The sequence below is a fragment of the Lemur catta genome, chromosome 19 (assembly GCF_020740605.2).
Source record: "Lemur catta isolate mLemCat1 chromosome 19, mLemCat1.pri, whole genome shotgun sequence".
In the NCBI taxonomy this organism is placed as follows: Eukaryota; Metazoa; Chordata; class Mammalia; order Primates; family Lemuridae; genus Lemur; species Lemur catta.
Window position 1 is genome coordinate 15737915 of NC_059146.1, and position 21536 is coordinate 15759450.

At 38.2% G+C, this 21536-nt stretch overlaps 1 protein-coding gene across 1 annotated transcript; it reads left to right on the forward strand.

Moving 5' to 3' along the window:
- Nucleotides 1–935: 935 nt before the first annotated feature.
- EREG (epiregulin) lies at nt 936–18954 on the forward strand. The gene is made up of 5 exons (XM_045532820.1): nt 936–1015; nt 12562–12648; nt 14176–14299; nt 14953–15102; nt 16243–18954. Exons 1-5 carry the CDS (start codon nt 946–948, stop codon nt 16322–16324), a joined length of 513 nt encoding a protein of 170 aa, XP_045388776.1. The 5' UTR covers nt 936–945; the 3' UTR covers nt 16325–18954.
- Nucleotides 18955–21536: the final 2582 nt, after the last annotated feature.

The following is a 21536-nucleotide window of genomic DNA, read 5'->3' on the forward strand; positions in this document are numbered from 1 at the left end:
CGCAATGGGGCGTCATCGAAAGATTTTGTGCAGGGGTCTGACAGGATGAAGGCACTGTTTGGGGACGTTATAGCAAAAGCAGCAGGCTGACAGATGACAAATGGGACCGAAGAAAAGTAACTTAGGGCTTTTTCTCCATAATTGCTGGACTTTGGGGTGATGAATGCCGGAAGCACACTGCGCGCAGAGGGGCTGGGAAGGCAGGCGCTCCTGGGCGGTGGCGCGTTTGAACCCAGGTGGGACGCTGGAGCTGCCAACGACGCCACGCTCTGCCCACAAACAGGCGGTTTGGTGGCTCGGGGTTAGTAAGCCACACACGCGGCTCCCCGAAAGCATGTGCGGGGAACGCCAGCCCTGGTTAGGAGACCGACTGATTGATGCTACTTCTGTCACCAGGAGCAACAGAAACCACCCACTATCCGGCAGGTGACCCCACAAAGCAAACCAACCCGTCTGGTCCGCGCTCCCCACCTCCCCCTGCATGAGTCTTGGGAGGGAGATGGAAAAGTTTGGGGAGTAGTCCCGGTCAACCAGAAGGACAGTTTTTCATTCCTCAACCACTGCTCTCAGGTGCTCCGGAGAGGGAGGATGACACCCGAACAGTCCTCCGGCCACTCCCCCGGCCGATTATGAAATCCCGGAGACTTTGTACCTCACCCCGCTAGTCAGTCCTTGGGCCCGCGGCCTCTCCCCGGGCTCTATAAAGGTCGCAGCGCGAGACGGTTGGGCTCACTTGCCTGACCGACCCGGGGCCAGGGGACAAAGGCCGGCGCGTGGCTCCTCCAGGCTCTCCGCCGCGCTCCAGCCACAGCCGAGGGGACAGACAGTCGTCTCCGGCCGGCCGGTGCGTTCCCGCCGCCTCCCGCAGCCTCCTGCGTCCCGCCGCCGCCGCCACCGCCACCGCGGCCGCCGCCGCCACCGCCGCTGCGCAGCCCGCGCTGTCCCATGTGCGCCCCCGCGGGGAGGATGGAGACGCGCGGTGCCGGCCGGGCCCCCGCGCTGCTGCTCTGCCTGGGTGAGCCCCCGCCCCTCCCGCCGCCCCCAAAGAGGGGACAAATGTGGCCCCCGCGCGTTTGTCATGTGACAAGCACAGAGCTGTCCACGCGGTTCAAGTTCAAGTACACTATGTTTAAACGATGTCTCTTATCATGTGCGTCTGTCTTTCCCTATTGTGGGGGGGGGGATCGGTGTGAAAATGCCTCTCGTTGGTAAATTAATTATTGTCACATAGGTCACGCATGAATTAATATATCTCCTTTCTAGGCAAGGTAAAAAGTTGTTGAGAAGCGTTTGCTTTTGCTTTTGAAAATTTGCCCATACCAGAAATTCAAAGTACTGGAACACACTCTTGACATTTCGTATTTTGTTTCTTTCTGCTTGGAGGGTGGAGAGGAGAGACTACACCCGCGTGCGTAAGAGATGTTTCGAAAGGAAATGCTTTTCCTCCCTTGTCTTGCACCCAGTTTTCCAAAATCTAGCCTGGTTAAGCTTCCCGGGGGGGCTGGGGGGGGCGCTGGTGTGCGCCGGGGGCCTGCTTGGTTGGAGCTACAGAGGGACAGAATTAAAACGCTGTTGGAGGGTCCCTGGAACGGAAGGGCTGTGGCAGGTCCTGGAGCGTCCCCACCGCCCTTGGCCCGTCCACCTGCCACTTCCGTTTTCCCCAGTAGCCGGCGCCGCCGGACCAGCCTCCGGAGCAAGCGCTTTGCACTTGCTGCTAATTTCACCGGCCTGTGCTCAGGAAGAGAGTTTTAATGCCAGTCTTCCTATTTGAGATGATTTAATTATTGTGGGCAGGGCAAAAAAATCATTTTATGGACTTTCTGGTTAAAAAAAATAAAAGAAAAAACCCCACTTCTTCCTAGTTTCTTAAACTTCAAGAAGAGTTTGAAGTCGTATGCGAATATTTTAATAAGGAAATAAAAGTTACCACCAGTCTCACCTTCTTCCCGGAGTTGCAGTGAAGCAAATTTCCCCAACACACCAACTCTACCTGTGCAGGAATGTGACAGTTAAATTATTATTTCGACACGCTTTATCTCAGGGGTTGGGAGAGCTAATGAAACAAATATTATGCATAGTTGAAACTTACAAATCCAAGCCCTGGAACATAGGTGAAAATAGGATCTGTGGTTTCTCTACCAAAACCGAGCTAAGAATGACTTGCGAGGAGATTTTCAGGAAATGAGGTGGCTTTGCTGTCTTTGTTTTGAGGTCTTTGTGAGAAGAATAAGATTAGAAAGATGACAGTCTTCCCTAGAGTTAGAAATTAACCTAGAGGTCAGAATGGCTTAGCACTTTTCCCCCCCCACCTGTAAGGTTGCATGGGAACAATGCAAGTGTCTGTTCTGGGCATCTCATTGAATATTCTAATTTGAGACAGCAAGGCCTATGAATAACCTGGTTACTACCCACCGGTGTGTGTGTTGTGTGTGTTTTTGTTGTTATGAAAGTGCTTACCTCCTTTATTGCATTACTTAATTATAGTTCACCTATTTCATCAGCTGCCAAGCCCATTTCCAAATGAGTTAGGTCAGTTTCTGTTTTCCCAGTTTGTTTGGATATTTCTCTGCCACTAGGAAAGTTCCTGTTTGAAGTTCTACATCGTATCTGTATACTCTCTTCAGGTATGCAGGTCCTGTAGTCTTATTCTAAAGCACATGAAAAAAAGGAAAGGCCACCTGTTATTTCTGAAATTGTGTTTTTTTTTCCCCAAACAACAGATTACCTAGAAATGCTTTTCCCAAACTCTGTCCTTCAAAAGAAAGAGACATTTATTTTAAATTTCAGCACATATTTTATTATTGCTTTTTGTGGAATTTATATGTATTTATGACTGGGGAAAAAAGTTCCACGCCCCACACTTAACACATGCAGTACACCTAAATTTATAAGTGTTTGATATTGATGTTCTTGTTTTATAGATTGGTGAACTATGACCCAAGTACACACAGAAAAGGAGTGCTAAACTGAGAGAATTCATATGTGGGTTTACTACTACAGTTAGCCCACTGAACATTCAGTAAAAGAGTTGAGATGCCCCAAACTGTGTAACATTTTTTCTAAGTAATCTATAAGTTTAGATCAAAATTATCCTTTTTAATCTTGTGATTGTTCCAGAGAGAGAAGAAGAAATTTTTATCTTGAGTTCTGCAGTTGTGTTTAGGAGCTCTCTAACATCAAACATTTTTATACATGCCCAAATGGGAGTTGAGCATGTTCCTGAATGACATCTCCAAGACAATTTAGCCCTACTTCATTGCACAGGGAGAAGTAAGCAGAATAAATATTCTTTCTTGGAAAAATGAGAAGCACAGATTCCAGTGAGACGATTGGCTTGCCTTTGATGGTCTCTGTTGACCTTGAAAGTTTCTGAGCTACCTGAGTCTTGATACAATGTTAGATGACACATCTTGGCAGAAAACAAGATAACAGGTCTCTTCTGCCTGGATTTTGACCCAGGTACCCTAGCTGTCTTCTGCATCATCTTGCCACTTGAGCAGCTTGGGTAATTGGGGTGTCAGATTCAGCACTGGGACCCAAATCCAGGAGGTGGGAAGGGAACTAATAGTCACCAAATGCCAGTGTACCAACTATGTTGTGTGTTAGATGCTTTACACACATCATCAAATAACTGTATGGGGTAGATATGATTAGCTTGGTTTCAACAAAGAAAGAAACTAAGGCTCAGTGAAGGCAAATACCACACGAGGACGTAGAGATAGTAAATGGCAAGGTCACTCTGCAACAATGAGTAAGGAGCTAGTAACTCTTCAGGTTATCAGGAACATAATAAAAATAATAGCTTCTAATAGAGAAGTTCCAGAGTAGTCTGGGGCTGTCCCAGGGCTTAGAACTTGTTTTAGGGATATCATATGTATAGAAATGGGCCTTCTGTCTCTTTATGCAAAATCAGGCACATAAAACATGTGACTGTTCTCTTAGGCTATGCTAAAATATGTTAAATTTTTGCTTAACATTGATAATTTTCAATCAACACAGTTCCTAGGTTATGACTTTTATTATAAATCAGACATTAAAGTCATTTGACAGGGGTCTTTATTTCTATATTTTCCGAGATGTATATTAGGTAAAACAATCAAGGAAAAGGATAATCATATCTTTTTATATTATTGTGGCTTGAATATTGCATCCATAAGGGACCAAGTTAGAATCCACAGCCCATTCCTATTAACAGGGAGAAAATAAACATATTACCTTGGTTAAAAGAAAAAGTATAATACATAAGTCAATTTGGAAAAATTGAATTTGAATGTTTTCTGTCTATTTCTGTACAATAAATAACCTTCCATTTACTGGTTAGTGGTCACCCAAGAAATGCAAATGTCAAGTAAGAAATCCTCTTCAAAGAGACTGTAAAGGTGTGGTTTCCTCTTCTCTCAGTCTGCACTTTGAATATAGGCCTATGCAAAGTGTCTAATTAATATGGCCATAACTGCTGCTGGGAACATTCCACTGGTAGGCAATGGGAAGGCACCCCAACACTGTAATAGGGGGATCCTCAGGGAGGAGTAGCCTGACAGCCATCACCTTGGTATGACAAGTCTGGAACCTTTGAAAGAATGAAGTAATGTGACAGACTATGTCCTCTGGCGATGCAGTTTATGCAATTCCTGGTGTCTGGTTATAGGGCAGATAAAGGTTCAGTGGCATTCTAGGTTAAAGGAATGATTTAATGTACTAGGATATTATTTATATTAATATTACTCAGGGTGATTTGGTAATTGTCCAGAAAAAATGTTAACCTCTAATTTCTTAGGTCCAAAGTTCTCAATTTTAAATTTGAGGCATGAAAGTGATAACACACACATATATTTGTATATGTCAAAATTTATAGTTTTGAATTAAGACGCATAGTGTAGGGACCACAGATTTCATGCCCCAGTGTTTTACTTTAAACTTTCAGAAAGATTTATTACTCTCTAAGCCTCAGTTTTCTAGTGTGTAAAATGGAGACCATCACATCTATCATGTCAGGTTATTGTATGTGGATTTAATGGATATAATGATAAGAGAAAATAATAAAAAGGTACTTTTGAAATTAGAGCTGTTGTTATCATCATCACCATCAAAATGGTTTCCTACAAAAAGCCTCATTTGATTCTTACAATAATGCCTTTTTAGACAGAAAAGGTATTATTGTTCCCACTTTACAAACGAGGAAACAAGCTTAGAGAGGAGTAAAACAGCGTGCCAGGCTCCATGTTTCAATATGCCTGTGGATGCTCCCAAATCACTCTTTACTTTTGGTAAAAGTTTTCTCATTCTTTAAGACTGAAAAAAAAAAAAAAAGAGTGCTTCCTTAGGCAAGTCTTCTCTGATAAGCCCTGCCCACCCCACCCCTCCCATCTCTCCCTTCCCTCGAGTCCTTGTGGCATCACACTCTTAAGTGTATATATAATCCTGTCCCTCTGTACTGAGGCTGTGCTCATCCCTTAGCATTTGTGTTGTGTTAGGCTTATATTAAGCACTCAATAAACGTTTGTTGGATAGAAGATCAGATTGATACTTTATTCAAAGTCCTCACCACTATGTTTTTGCTCAACCAGCTGTTCTTTAAACATGTGCTTGAGAAGCAAAATATTTTGAGGTTAAGCAGTAGTTTTTGAAAATTCAATTCTGTTGTTTCTGATAAAGTCTAATAATTTTTTTCCCCTCTTTTTCACATTTCTATCTCTTACTACATTTTTTTTTCCACTGGTGGTATGCCAGCTGAAATCCAGGTATATCTGCCGTGTGTGTGTGTGTGTGTGTGTGTGTGTGTGTGTGTGTGTTTCAAAGAGAGAGAGAGAGTTATTACTAAGAGTGATATGTTTGAATAATGGATATCCAGTGGGAGAAAGAGGAGTATTGTTTTAGAAATAAAAAGAAACTTAGAGAAATCTAATCCAAACTCCATCTCATCCTCTGCCTTGCCCTCTCTCCCTGGTGTCTGTTTTCAGAGATAAGGAAACTCAGTTGCAAGGAGATAAAATAAATAGCAACCCTGGTCTCTACCCGCTAGATGTCAGTAGCACCCCCTAGTTGTGACAACCCAAACAATCTCCAGACATGACCAAATATCTCTGGTTGGCAAAATTGCTCCTGGTTGAGAAAGCACGGTGCCATCCATAATTCACAGTATGAATAATCAGAGCTTGAGTTATCAAGACAAATGAAATTATATTAATGATGATCCAGATACAAATATAAAACCAATTCAAGTGTTTTTAAAAAATCAGCTGAGCAATTTTTATTGCTGATTTTAGCATGGTCTGCATCAAATAATGATGAATCTTATCGATGATGGGGTCATGAACACTTTCTTCAATCGCTGCGTTGCTGACCACCCCGTGCCTCCTCTCACAGCTCTACTCTCTTGGCTTCCACAACACTGAACTTTCTTTGTTCTCCAGTTTCTTCTTCTCTTTTCTTAGCCACTTCTGTCCACTCCCTACCATCGGTTTCCCAAAGTTCTGTTATTTTACATTCCACACTATTTTTTGGGAACATATGAATGGCTCCCATGGCTTTTATGGTAATATCTCCTCATATGACATTCAAATAGACTTCTTCAACTCCATGCTTATTCTTTAACTCAAGAGCTGTCTTGCCAACTGCCTTGGAAAAATAGAGAGATATTAGTAATATATGAAGTTTAAAACTAAAATTTGTTCACTCGTTTTGTCCTCCCTTCCTGGCTTCAGGCCTGAATGCCACCACAAACCTGGTGTCCTGCCTGTGTTTTCGACTCTTTTAATGGCAACATCTTCCTTGGTGTTTTCTGGCCCGAAGCTTGGCATCATCTGTTAATTCGGTCCTGTCCTAGACACCCCCAGGTGTCTAGCCCCATTAAGCCCATTTAGGGCAGGAACAAAGTCTTTTGCATCCGTTTTCCTTCCAGCACCTTATTCAATTAGCTTGCATATAGACAACTCCGAATAGATATTTATTGAATAAATATCATTTGACACATGTAGTTACTAAAAGCAAGGATAGTGTAAGCTGCTATCTTCTTTTTCTCTTTATCGGGTTGTAACTGAACTCTTCCCACCCTAGTATCATACTATGGATGCAAACGTGCCTGTGACTGAAGTCAAGGTCACCAATGTTAACACCAACTATATTTTCATAAACTATATTGTCGTAAAGTGACATTCCTTAGTTGCTTCCAATGTGTGAGCTGTATTATGTGAGTTCTATGAACGAAAAGTTATTCGTGTCAAGATTTTTCAAATTACCTTTTATGTGCTCAATTTCTTCTCCTTTTTTGTGCTGATTACCACTTTATCCTTTTGCAAATTCATGTTTGGCAATGGCCATCCACAGAGGGAGCAATATATGCTCCTAAAAATGCCACTAAAGATTCCAAGTTTCAGGCCACTATATGACCATATGAAAAGAAGACAAATAGCAAAGACACATAATCCACACTGTTGTTCCTTCAGGAGAGTTTTCTTCTGGAACAATAATGTAATAGTAATTTAAATTTCTGAATTGGATCTGTAAGGGTAGAAGTAAAAAGCCAGATGGGAGAGAGTAAAGGTAGAAGAGGTTATAAAAAGCTCCTCTAATGTAAGGTTATCTGGAGGAAAAAATATTTCCAATAGAAAATTTGAAATAATACTCGAGATGAATCTTTGGCTTTTCAGGGAGGTATGCTTTGTCTTTGGAGCTCTTAGTCACACAATTCCAAAACACCCAGATTAATTTAAATTGTACCCTTCACAATAAGAGTTGGTATACACTCTCCAGCATTCTGGAAAGACTTCCATTGTGAACAAGATACACATCTTTAAATTCATTTTTTGGATAAAATAGACAATTCCCTTAAATTTTAACTCAATAATTCTTGATTGGAATAGCTTTAAGTATAGTATTATATGATAATATATGAGTAAAATATATGAGCACTAAAATACATCAGCACTTTGAAGTATGAAATTACTACCAAAATTGGGGGATAAGATTTAATGCCTATGAGTTAGAAAACATAGCATAGTAAATCTTTTTTTGCCACTTGACAAGGAAGATCCTATGTCTGTCTTTTAAAATTCAAAATTAAAAGAAATACTTATTTTTAACCTATTACGTGAACTCATGGTTTCCTGATGTTTATCTCAAATAGTTATAGTTAGTGTCTATGTTTAGCACTTAATGAAGCTTAGTTACAAGGGTAACATTAAAAAATTGCAGGAATAGAATGATTCCTGGTAGAAGGCAAGGTTAATTTTCTATACACTTATAAATATATGTATATACTTATAAATATATATATATACTCTGAAAAGTAGGCTGTTACTGGAAAGTGCTGACAGTGGGTCTTTTCAGTATTTGATGTGATAAAGAGTTTGCAATTATTTTAACCAAGGTGAAGCAAGACCATATCTAATAGTGGAATTTAATTTAAAGTAAAAAGACATCCAAAAACAATGAAGGCACGTTCGCTCCTTGAAAGTACACAAGACCTAACAAGCCTAGTACAGACAAATCCTAAAATTATAGACTGCCATGGAAGAAGGTAGAAAACTAACAGTCTGTGAGTAGGTTGGCGTGTGACCACAGCAAAAGTGTGAACAAAGCGGATTTTGCTATCTGTTTGGGCCGGGCAAATGCTATGATTCATCGTGAGTTTGCTGTTCTGCTCTAAATATTCTAAAAGCTTAAACTGGGAAAATAAGACGCATTCTTTTCATTCTATAACCCGTCTCATTTTATTTTGGATCATTTTTATTTGCTTGACTATTTTCCAGGGGAATAATTTTATCCTGAGATTTGCAATTGATTTTGCCGACTTGGCTTGGTCAGCCATCATGGAACCCTCACCCCCTCCGCACTGGCCTCCTTCTAGCTAGGCCCCTCAGTGGGACCACTAGGAAGCAAGGTCAAAAGAAACTCTATGCAATAAGAAGAACATTTTCTTTATCTGGCATTCTGTCTGACTATTGGGCAACCAGCAGGGCCCACGACATCTAGCCCTATCCCCATTCCAGTGATGGCACTCAGCCTCTCCCACGCGCAGTCCCCAAAGTTGCGTAAGCATGTAGGCTCGGCCCTGACTCACAGGGAAGAGGCGATTTGTATCCTGTGAGTCACTGGCATCACTTCCTGCTGGCACAGTTGAGATTTCACTGAAACACCTCTGAAAAAATGAAGGTAGAGAGATGAAAAGGTGAGCTACACATTCCTAGAACCTGTTTGAGAATTTGACAGAATTAATGGCCTCTGAATGCATTTTGATTTCTGTAGCTATGTTGAAATAGAAGTCCCAACTGCCAGTTTTGAGTTTATAGATCGTCTGTACCATATCACCTTGCACTGCATCCCTCTGTGTCCCAGTTAGCAACGTAGAGCTTGCCGCCAGATACGTTTTTTTTTTTGACACAGACACTATCCAAAATGCTTAGTATCATAGTGAATTATTTTCTTAGCAGGGCTCCATTGTCAAGGATCAAATATAACATTTGCAACTGAATCATAAAAAGATTATGTTCAAATAATGCTAAGAGCATTAAGAATACTGAAAGATTAAGGGAATATATGGCTGTGACTTTAGCATTTATTCTTTCCCTGTAGGACTTTACAATAATCAGTAGTGTAAGGGTGAATGGATGGTGGACACAGTAATCCTCGGTGGGTGGATTTTTCAAGCTTCTCTCCACCCCTACTCACTCCTCTATCCCAGTTTGCAAGAGTTGGGGGCAGAGGCATATTGGAGAGACACTGGAGAACCACTGCTTTAAAGCAATAGAGCTGTGCAGACGGACACATGATTTAGGACCAATTTTGCTGTTTTTTGGCTATACCCATCCATGATGGAACTGCAGGTATATTCTTTAATTTCAAAGGACCATTTAAAATTATTTATAATCCCATCTGCAAAATATCCTGCTGTAGGATTAATGCAGCAAGTCTCACAGAAACTATTTTGAACTATGGACTGTGTCCAAGGGAGCGTCACAGGTAAGGAAAGCCCAGTTTTCGTGGAGGCACACCCTGGGCTGAACATTCTTTAATTAACAAAGACAAATATTTCACCTGTGGCCTGAATAACTGGAACAAAGTTTCCAACAGTGGAAAAACTAACAACTACTAAAAACCTTTATGAAAAAAAAAAGACCGAAGAGCAACACCCCAAAACAATTAGTTGGATTCTATTATAGTTACAGGTTGCAGTTGTAAGCAGCTCTAAACAGAAAAGGCTAAACTTTGGTTTCTGCAAAGGCTAGAGTGACTAGCTTCCAATGTGCATTTTTTTCCTGGCCAGCAGTTTCCTATAGGTGAATTAGTAATGTGGTTTCCAAAGTTTTCCTCAGCTGAGGAAGCATGGAGAAACAGGAGTGTCAAGAATGCAACTAGAATTCCAGTTTGTATTGAGAGAAAATTGTTTAATTCTTCAGTAGTGAAAGTGTATGGCAAAATTATTATTGAGATGTAAAACAACATTGACTTGGATGAGAATCTAGCTAATCCTCCATAAGAAGCTATGTGGAAAAGAGATTTCATCTCTGTTCAACTGACAATGAAATCTAGACTTTAGCCATTTTTTTTGTCATTTAAGATAATTTTTTTTTTGGTCTATAATAACAACTAAAGCAATGTTTACATTTTAGGAAAAACACGGAGTGGGGAGGGGATAGCTCTAAACCTTTAAAGAAAACAGTATTTTCAAATTATTGAAAGAGTATGAGACTTGATGTCAAAAGATAGATTTTTATCTTTTCTCTTCTGTGGTCACTACATAAGTGATCTTGGACAAGCCATTTAATTTAAATGCAATGATGTTATTTATTTGAGACTAATAACTACTTCACTGGATTGTTATAAGTGTCATGTAGAAAATATGAAAATATAAACTATGATGCTGATGTTGATGTACGATTTAGTTTTTAGAACCTAAAGAATATGCAATTTGCTTAGCAGATACAAGCCCTCTCTGATTGAGAAAAACTAAAATAAAAGTCCTGTATTACACAGATTAGATCATTTTTTAACGTATCTATTTACTGAGATTTATATACTTGTTATAAACCAGTAGAGGGCACTACACACGTACACTGCTAAAACACAGGCTAGCTAGCCAGAGAAGTTGAGAGTCAAGGAACATTTATAAGAGTTTCTGGTCAGGCATTTCAGAAAAATATTATTTCGTTTCATTCTCCCCCAAACTCTGTAAGACAGGGAAAATTAAGACCCAGAGAAGTTAATTAATTCGTCCAAAATCACATAGCTCAAGTTTTTCTCACAAGATTGCCCTTCTGCCATACTTTGTTACCTCCCTACGGGGTTAAATACTCAGCTTCAATTACAGTCACCCTAATTTGTTCTGTGTGATGTCTTCATACTCTAATATTATTGCTTATTTCCCAATTCTATAATGTAGCCCATTTAACAACATGTGTCCTTGGGAAAATTTATTTAAACTCTTTATGCCTCAGTTTCTTCATATGTCTTATGGGGATAATAATAGTATCTTCCTCAAATAGTCACTGAGAGGATTAAATACATAATACAGATAAGGCACACAGTGCATGTCCAAGAAATGTTCGCTGCTACTAGCAACTATTGTTACCACCACCGTTAATATTTATGATATAAGTTACTCACATAGACTAGAAAGAGTGTTTGAAGTGCAAACACCTGAAGCTTAAACAGAAGAGGCTAAATGACTTTAAGTACACATGTATGCAGTCAAAAGGCTTTTTATCATGCCTTCTATACAATTCAGAAACTACTTGAGTCATTCTGATGTTTGCTTTCCAATATTTCTTTTTTCACCAGAGACACATGATGAAACAGCCGGGTCAGATTCTTCCTGTGCTGACAGAAACTGGATTCTAGGGCTCAGTGTGGTTCATTTGGCATGCCTGTCTCTTCTCATTAGATAAGATAGATTCTGATTTTACTCAGATTACATTTTATTAATTGAAATCTGTGCCTGTGGTACTAGCTACTCAGCAGGTTGAGGTGGGAGGAGGATCGCTTGAGCCCAGAAATTTGAGGCCAGACTGGACACCATAGTGAGACCCTCCCAATCTCTTAAAAAAAAATTAAACTCTGTTTTCACATGCAGTACAGTGCAAGGAGTAACTTAGGCACTTAAATCAGCAATGAATGTTTCTGAGGTTGAGCTTCCCATTTGGTTGTTATCATAAGTAAAACTTGATTTTTTATTTGAAGCCTTCTTCTGTGATGGGTCGACCTTGGAGCATCACCCTGGACACGTCATGGAGTAAAACAGTGGAAATTCTCCAACTGAAGGCTTATTAGGAAATTAAACTTAAAACCAGATCTTTGAAAATGTTATTGTGAAATGTTTAGAGCAGATCAATTCTGTAACTATGAATATAATGCCAAGACTTTTACCCGGGGACAGAAGAGCTGAATTTCATTTATTTTCAGTTATATGCCTGTTTCCATGAATTATTTTCTTTCATGGTTTTGATGGATCAAATCCTTGAAATATTTAAGACTACTTTATAAATACTGTCATTATGTGGAAATTTGATCGAGCTTTCTTTCCTCGAAACACTAGTTATATATTTGATTTTCTTCCATAAACAGCTTTCCATCTTCTACAAGCAGTTCTCGGTACAACCGTGATTCCATCGTGTATCCCGGGAGAAGCCAATGATAACTGCACAGCTCTAGGTAAGCCCAGCATTGTCCACGTCGCATCAAGGGAATTCCCATTTTTAAACAGAAATGCAAACTCAGAAACTATAAATATGTGACAATGAAAAAGAGGGGAGGGAACAGCTGCTGCATTAATTTTTAACTACCTTATGAACTAGAGTTCTGAAAAATATATATAAAGGTATAAATGATGGAAGAGGGACCAGACATCTAATTATACGGAAATATTTAAACTTCAGGAGATAGAGAACAAAGAAAATCAGATTCCCTTTGGCCATTTCCTGGAGATTTACTGCAAAACCATCATCAGAAACCACACTGACAGGCTGGTTTTCAGACAAAACAGGAAATCTCTGTACACAGAATTTCTCTCTCTCTCTCTCCCTCTCTCTCTTTCTCTCTCTGTCTCTGTCTATCTCTCTCTCTATATATATACATACACACATACACACAAACACACAATTTGTAAGAGGAACAAATGATGTCCTTTCTTTCCCGTCACAGTGTTCATTCAGAAACACGTTTGGGGAGTACTTAATACGTGCCAAACACCATGCTAAGGCACAGACATCCAAGGATAAGCAAAGCACAGTTTCTCCCTTAAGGTCTGCAGATCCTGGATGTGGTCTAAGCGGGACCTGCTTTGTACTCAGTCTGAGCTATAGAGTCAAGGGTCATATTGAGAAAACAGGACATTTTCCACAACAACTTTACCTTCTCTCTTGTCCCTCACCACTGGGCTCCCAGGAGGTTTGATCAGCCTCCCCCACCACCCTTTTTTCCTTCTTTGGTTATCTGGGCAAGAGTATCACCATCAAGATACTTTAAAAAATAATTTTATAAGCATCCTTCACATTTTAGTAACCAAAACATTCTAAAGTGAATTTTACGTGTGGGCTAAAACACTGTTTCTACTGAGGCTCCTTTTTCATTGTTTTGTTGGCTTATTGGCCCTAACAGAAGCATTTCTAACTCAGGGTTTGTCTAGTTCATGCTCAAGTCTCATTGTTAGATATGTTGACGGACCCTGGTCGATTTCTTTGATGGTAACCTCAACAATTTACGAACGCACACCAAAATAAGACTTGCTGGCGTAAAAACCTGTTACAGAAATTAGCTCTTTTGAATTAATAATGCTTTCAGCTTGCAATCTGGGGGGAGAGTAGTGAATTTCTGAATTGTTTGAGACTTGAAAAAATTAGACAGATTTTGTTTGGAGAACTGGATGGTACCTACTGTGACAGATAATGATGTGTGTATGTATCAAACTTGCCTTTTCTATCCTTGCAGTTTGTCTTTTGAGACCTAAATCCTCAAGTATTGTTTTGTTTTGTTTAGTCTGTTGGACATTTTCCTTGGGTTCAGGTGTGTGTTTATTGGCCTAGGGAGAATGATAATGACTTCCTATTCCTGAAAATTCTCCTTGCCTGATTGCCCTCTGCCCTGTTTGGTTGAAGTGGCTCGGTGGTTACTGTTGGGAAAGGGTGATTAAAAGTTCCCAGAAGGCAGCAGAATATATGCAGCTTTCCATTTCCTTCACAGTTCAGACAGAAGACAATCCACGTGTGGCTCAAGTGTCAATAACCAAGTGCAGCTCTGACATGAATGGCTACTGTCTGCACGGCCAGTGCATCTACCTGGTGGACATGAGTGAAAATTACTGCAGGTAATATGCCAAAAATAAATGAAAACAGTTTTTAAAGGTATATTTCTCTCTGTCTGTCTCTCTCTCTCTCTCACTCTCTCTCTTTCTCTGTTTTGTATTTTGAAGTTTGCCCTATGTTTCCATGACCTGTTAGGATGTAATATATATACATATATATATTATTAGAAACTTTCTTAACTGAGTTTTTTAAAGTTAGGGAACAAAGAGGAGCTTTCGAATTGTACAGATGCTTTGGGGGCACAGAGTGGGGAGGGCTTCAGATGCCTCCCGCTCACACTTGCTGTGACAGCATCTCTGCTTCTCATCTTTTCACTGGATTTCTACAGCCGTTGTTTTACGAATTGATTACACTGATTTAGACAAAAGGCATCTTAAACCTACAAAACTTACAAAACACCTAGATTATCAGCTACCCTGACAGCTGAGCCAAACTGTCATTTTAATAGCACAGTGTAGCCCAAGAGCTATTGTGGGTGGACCCCTTTTGCCAATACTGGCCCAAGTCTAAAGTCAGTCTTTGAATTCATCTTTACAACTTCTAGCAAATTCTGTTGATTTCTTGCTTTACGGTGTGAAGTTAGTTCCTCTGAAACTGATTCATAACCGTGATTTCTTTTCTAAATAATTGATCTTTCTCTTGTATTTCCCTTTAGGTGTGAAGTGGGTTATACTGGTCTCCGATGTGAACACTTCTTTTTAACCGTCCACCAACCCTTGAGCAAAGAGTATGTGGCTTTGACTGTGATCCTTGTTTTCTTGTTTCTCATCATAGTTGCTGGTTCCATGTACTATTTCTGCAGATGGTAAGCCTGTGTTTTATTACACTATGCTTTTGTACATCACTTTTATGTAATACAGACCTATGAAGTTGGTGAAAATATGGACAAAGTATTAGAGGGATAAGATGGAATCCGCAGTAATCATTTTTATAAAGATGTTTTAGCTGCAGAACGTCTGGCTTTAACTGTCATTAGCTCTGTTACTTATTACCTGTGTGACCTTATGCAAGTCAAACGGGGAGTGTCCAATCTGTCCTCTATAAAATACAGACAGAAATTAATTACAGGGCTATTTTTAGCATTGAAGATGATAAATACATGTAAAAATAAACCATAAAACATGATGCTTCACTTAGCAACCTATATTTAATTTATTAGGTGAAATTTGAAATTTCATAAAACACAGCCCTGTAAATTAATAACCTTAAAGGCTTAGGATCTTGAAATTTCAGACAGACTAGTAGAAATGAGTTACCAATTATAAATGCTTACTGTTATCAGTCCTCCAAAACAGTCATACCCCATCTTCATACACAATATTGTCAAAAGCTGAAGACTGGGGAAAAAATAAAGAGTGAGCATGACAGTAATAATGGCAAATGTGAGGATAGAATAATTAATGCGTGTACAGTACTTAGAGCCTTGTGGGTCACCTAAATAGTTCCTAATAAATAGTAATTATTTTAATTTTGATTGGTGATAGTATTATATCAGTGTGATGGGTAGAAATGTATTATAGTAATGTTGCGAGACATTTGAAATGCCAGTTCCTTAGTAGCAAAGGACAAAGAAAAAGGAAATGGAAGAAAAAGAAAAGGGAAGAGAGGAAAGAGAGAGAGAGAGAGAAAGAGACCAAAAAACAAAATCCAGGCTTAAATTGGGTCACATGCCTTCCTGGAATTTTATATTTATGATCATGTTAATGCCTTTGAATGTCTTTTAACTATTTCACTATTTTCTTCCAAAATTTTTGACTATAGAACACCACCCCTTACTTCCCCACTTTTTTTTTTTACCTTGTCCAACCTAAACCTGTTCACCTTTGTCATTTTGGAAGCCCTATGCTAATGTACCTGGGTTACCTAATGTAATGGGTTTTTGTTAGCATACTTTGTTACTAGCATTAACTGCAATGCTAACAGTTTCATTTCTGAATATTTCCAGGTACAGAAATCGAAAAAGTAAAGAACCAAAGAAGGAATATGAGAGAGTGACCTCAGGGGATCCAGCATTGTCACAAGTCTGAATGGCACTGTCAAACTTACCGGCAAGGATGCACAGCCTGCCTGCTTAATGTTAATATTCCTCTTTTGTTAATAATATTTATGTTGGGTCAAGTGTCAGGTCAACAACAGTGTATTTTTAATTTTAATATACTTGAAAAATGTTTTTTATTTTTGTTTTATTTTTGACAGACTATTTGCTAATATATAATGTTCAGAAGATATTTAATATCAAAAGAAAGTTGATATTTTTGTAAGAAATAATTTCCTGAGCTAAATGCTTTATTGAAAGCTTCAAAGCTTATATTCCTGCTGCACAGTGAGTAGGAGTGAGCCATGCCCAGGTCGTGGCTCAAGAAGTGTCAGCATATGGCAGATTTCTGTAAGCCTGTATACATACATTCAAATCAATTTATATTTTTTTCTACTCCTCACCTCGACTATATCATGGTTTGATATATTAGTTGGCACCACTGTGTCATGTATTAAAACAGTAATGCAATTGGAATTCGGGAGAAACAAATATAGATCCTGGGTTAAACACTACATGTTGGAAACAAACTAAGCCCAGGGAAGCTACGGTCTCTTCAACCCATCTCAGCTCGGTTTATCAACCTGGAGGGGCAGCAGACAGTTCCCTGTGTGAACACACAACTCCTACAGATACCAGCCACCCACCTAACAGGTCCTCCTTACATGAAATGAATTGAAAAACTTAATTTGATGCCATCTTTTATGTAAGCAGTGGGTATTTCATAGCTTCACAGTGTTCTTTTTGTGTATAATGTAACATTTATGTGAGGTAATTGTTGCTATTCCAACAATTAGAGAAAAATCCACACTTGAAGCTAAAATTTGTGCTTCTTTCCTAGAGGCTCTGTTGGAGAATTCTAAGATAAAATCATAGTCCAAAACTTGATGGACTAGACTAATTATTCTTTTAAAATATAATAAGACAATAGCTCTATACAGTGTATAAAGATGGAAATACAGTTACTTCGTTTTCTATTCAGGAGAGCTTTCATTTAAAAATAGCTCAGTAAGTAGCTTCTTCTAGAATTTAAATTCATATATTTAAAATTACATCTTGACACAGGAAGTGGGAAAAATAGGAAAAATAAATCATAGTGTATTTTTCCAAATCAAAAACTCATTTGAAAGCTCTTAAAATTTAGAGACTTAACCACACCTTCCTATGGAGGCTGAAATGAAACCGGGGCCTTTTTTTCTGTTATTTGTTTATTTTTGGAAGAGACTAATGTTTCTTCTGTACTCTGAGCCCATAGATCTCAGGGAATTAATAAGAGTATTTTAGGCAATTGCATAAGGAGCCATTGCTGTCACCACCTTTGGATTTCATGGGAGGCTGCTTCGTTGAATGCTAAACCTTTGGGTAGAGTCTCTCTGGACGACATTACCAGGTCAGGGAGGATCGGTTCTTCCTCCACTTCTTTCCTGGCGTGTGCTAGGGCAATAAAGAGATAATAAGCCACGTCTGACCTCTGTAGTACCAGGTGCCAGGACTTGCCTCCATGTGTGTCCATGAGTTATATACCCTGGCGTGATCACATGACTCTCATCCAAAGTCCTGAACCTGGCTCTTACTATTAGGAAAACAAGCAGACAAAACAAACAAAATATATATACAGATACTCATATGGAAACACATATGTATACACAAGGTCAACTGATCATAGAATTACACTCATTTGTTGCTCTGTTAACCAATCTGTAAAACTGTAGAACAAGATAAAAGAAAATAAAATAAAAATCAGTGAGTTCTAAAAGGATATTTCTGCTTGCCATTTAATAGAGCCAAAGTCAAATGTGCTGTGTGAGGACATATTTTAAATCCTATACATACAGTCAACCCTTCGTATCCACAAGACCCACGTTGGTGGATTCAACCAACAATGGGTGGAAAATATTTGGAAAAAAAAACAATAAAAAATAATACAAATAAAAATATAGTATAACTATTTACATTGCATTTACATTAGGTATTACAAATAATGTAGAGATGATTTAAAGCATACAGGAGGATGTGCATGGCTTGTATGCAAATCCAAAGCCACTTTATATGAGGGACTTGAGCATCCATGCCTGATTTTAGTATCCCCAGAAAGGTGGTCCTGGGATCAGTCCCCTGTGGATACAAGGGATGACTGTATTTATTGACATCAAGTCGATATAAAGGAAGTTTGCCTGTTTTCAGTTATCTTGGCTGTTTCAAAGAAAATTTATTGACTCACCAAGAACTCAGCTTCAATCCATTTATTTCATTTACCAAAGGTTTATTGTAGCATCTCAACTTTGATATTTTGGTTTATCTTGAGCATCTCAATTCATGTTACTTAAATAAGTAAATGCAAATAGTTTTGGGTATTTCTTTTAAGAATACTTTAAAAACTAACCCCTGAAAAAGTTAAATGTTTATTTATAAATGCATGTTCCATAATAAAGAATGACCTGATTTCTTTTTTATGGGTGAAAATAAGTCAAAAAAAGATGTTTTAGGCAGGATAATCCTGGTTAAACATAAAAATTGATCCCTGTCAGCTCAAGTGTTCTATAGACAATGAAAAGATTTTGGCTCATATTTAGTCTATCTTCCTTGTCTCACAGATTTCTTATTTTTTACATATATATATATATATATATATATATATATATATATATATATGTTTCTAGAAGGGGCTATGCATATTCAATGTGTGAGAACCAAAGCAATTCTAAATGCATACATGCATAATTTATGGTCTCTCAGAGAGTTAACTAAATTCAACTGCCATCAGGTAATAAATCAATTTTTATACAGCAAATACATGATTCTGGTGTCTAATTTCTGTTGAATACAATAATGCAGTTAAAAAAAACCCTGCATCTGACCCATTTTGTAATTTTTGCTCCAATGTCCATTCTGCAGACTTTTGAAAGAAAAATGTGTTTAATTTGCAGCCCAATATTTTCTAACTTTTTTCTATTCTTATTCATATAAGAGAAGGGGGAGTAACAACTTGTATAAACAGTGTTTCTAGAGTACATTTTAAAAGTTTTAACTAAAGAATAATTGTATCTAAAACATATCTGTTATTCAAATTTGATGATGTTCAATGTAATATAATGTATTTTTCTTTTTGCTTTTTTTGCACTCTGTAACTGCACTTTTTAAGTTTGAAGAGCCATTTGGTATACAGTTTATATTAAAGATGCTATGGAACATAAAGTTGTATTGAATGTAGTTTAACATAACTTATTTGACTATGAATTTTATCAGAGTACTGAATTGTATCAATTTGTGTTCAGTATCAGCTTTGATAATTGTGTACCTTAAGATATTGAAGGTGAATATAGATAATTTACAAGATGTTAATTTTTATTTATTTTTTGGTGGGATTTGGAAAAAAACATTTGAAAAATAAAAATGCATTGAGCACCATATATTAAAAGTCTACATCTGGCAATACAGTCTCTCTCTTTTTTTATTTATGATTTTTCCCCCAAAATACATTAAATGGTTTAAAAGCAGTGACAGGGCTATAATGTGTGTAGATATAAAGACACAATGGTGTTAATTTGGAAAAACATTCTATAAATGTATCACATTTTATGACCTGCCATAGTGAAGAATTTCTTGAAATAGAAAGACCACATTAATTATAAAATTCTAGGTGTCAATATTTTTAAAACAATATTTTAGAGTACTTCTATTCAACATAGAACTGGAAATCCTAGCCAGAGCAATCAGACAAGAGAAAGAAATAAAGAGCATCCAAATTGAGAAAGAGGATGTCAAACTGTTGCGTTTTGCTTTGTATCTAGAAAATCCCAAACATTCCACCAAAAGACTCAAAAGACTCCTAGAATTGATAAACAAATTCAGCAAAGTCTCAAGTTACAAAATCAATGTACAGAAATTAGTATCATTTCTATATGCTAATGACAGTCAAGCTGAGGGTAAAATGAAAGACTCAATACCATTCACAACAGCTACAAAGAAAATAAAATACTTAGGAATATATTCACCAAGGAGGTGAAAGATCTCTACACAGAGAACTATGAAACGCTGATGAAAGAAATTACAGAAGACACAAACAAATGGAAAAATATCTTGTGTTCATGGATTGGTAGAATGAACATTGTTAAAATGTCCATACTGCTCAGATTCAATGCAATCTCCATCAAAATACCAATGTCATATTTTATAGATTTAGAAAAAATAATTTTACACTTCATTTAGAATCAAAAGAACCCAAATAACCAAAGCAATCTTAACAAAAGGAACAAATCTGGAGGTATCATATTACCAGACTTGAAATTATACTACTGATACTAAGCTAAAATAACCAAAATGTCATGGTATTAGTACAAAAATATAGACCCAGACCAATGGAACAAAACAGAGAACCCAAATATAAAACCATGTACCTACAACCAGCTGATCTTCGACAAGGCAGACAACAACATACAGTGGGGAAAGGAAGCCCCATTCTGTAAATGGTGTTGGAAAAATTGGATAACTACATGTAGAAAAATGAAACAGAACCTCTATCTCTCACCATTTAAAACAATTAATTCAAGATGGATAAAAGACTTAAATGTAAGGCATGAAACCATAAAAATTCTAGAAGCAAATGTAGGAAAAACTCTTCTACACATCAGCCCAGTCAAAGAATGTGAGACAACAACCCTGCACATATGTGGAAATAGCATATTTGAGGTATTTAGCAGTACCTCAAAATTATATACTATTTTACAATGTACAAAACACTTTCACATCTATTAACTCTTTGTTTTGATGCACACTCTGAGACGGAAGGTAGAGATTCATAATTATTACCTACAAGAGAATATAGTCTCCAGAAAGGTTGTGCTTTGCTCTGAGTCACAAAACAAGTAAAGCCATAGAACTTGTACACTATCCCAGGTCCCCTGAGTCCCAGGGCCGATTCTCAGCCCTGTGAAGTGCCTCCCCACTGGGGAGGTTGGGTATATGGTCCGGACCAGAGCTGTGATGGCAGAAGCCCCATCACAGAGACTACAGCTGAAGTCTGAGAAACACTTCAGGAAACCAGTGATTTAGTCTGAGAACACTGGTGAAAGAAATTTCATCTGAAGAACCAGTAAAATAAAAAGAGCCTTTGGAGACAAAAGACGTGGTTAGATATGTCATTTCTTTATTCAGTCATTCATATGCAGTACTTACGGAGGGCTTATTATGTGTCTTACTGTTCT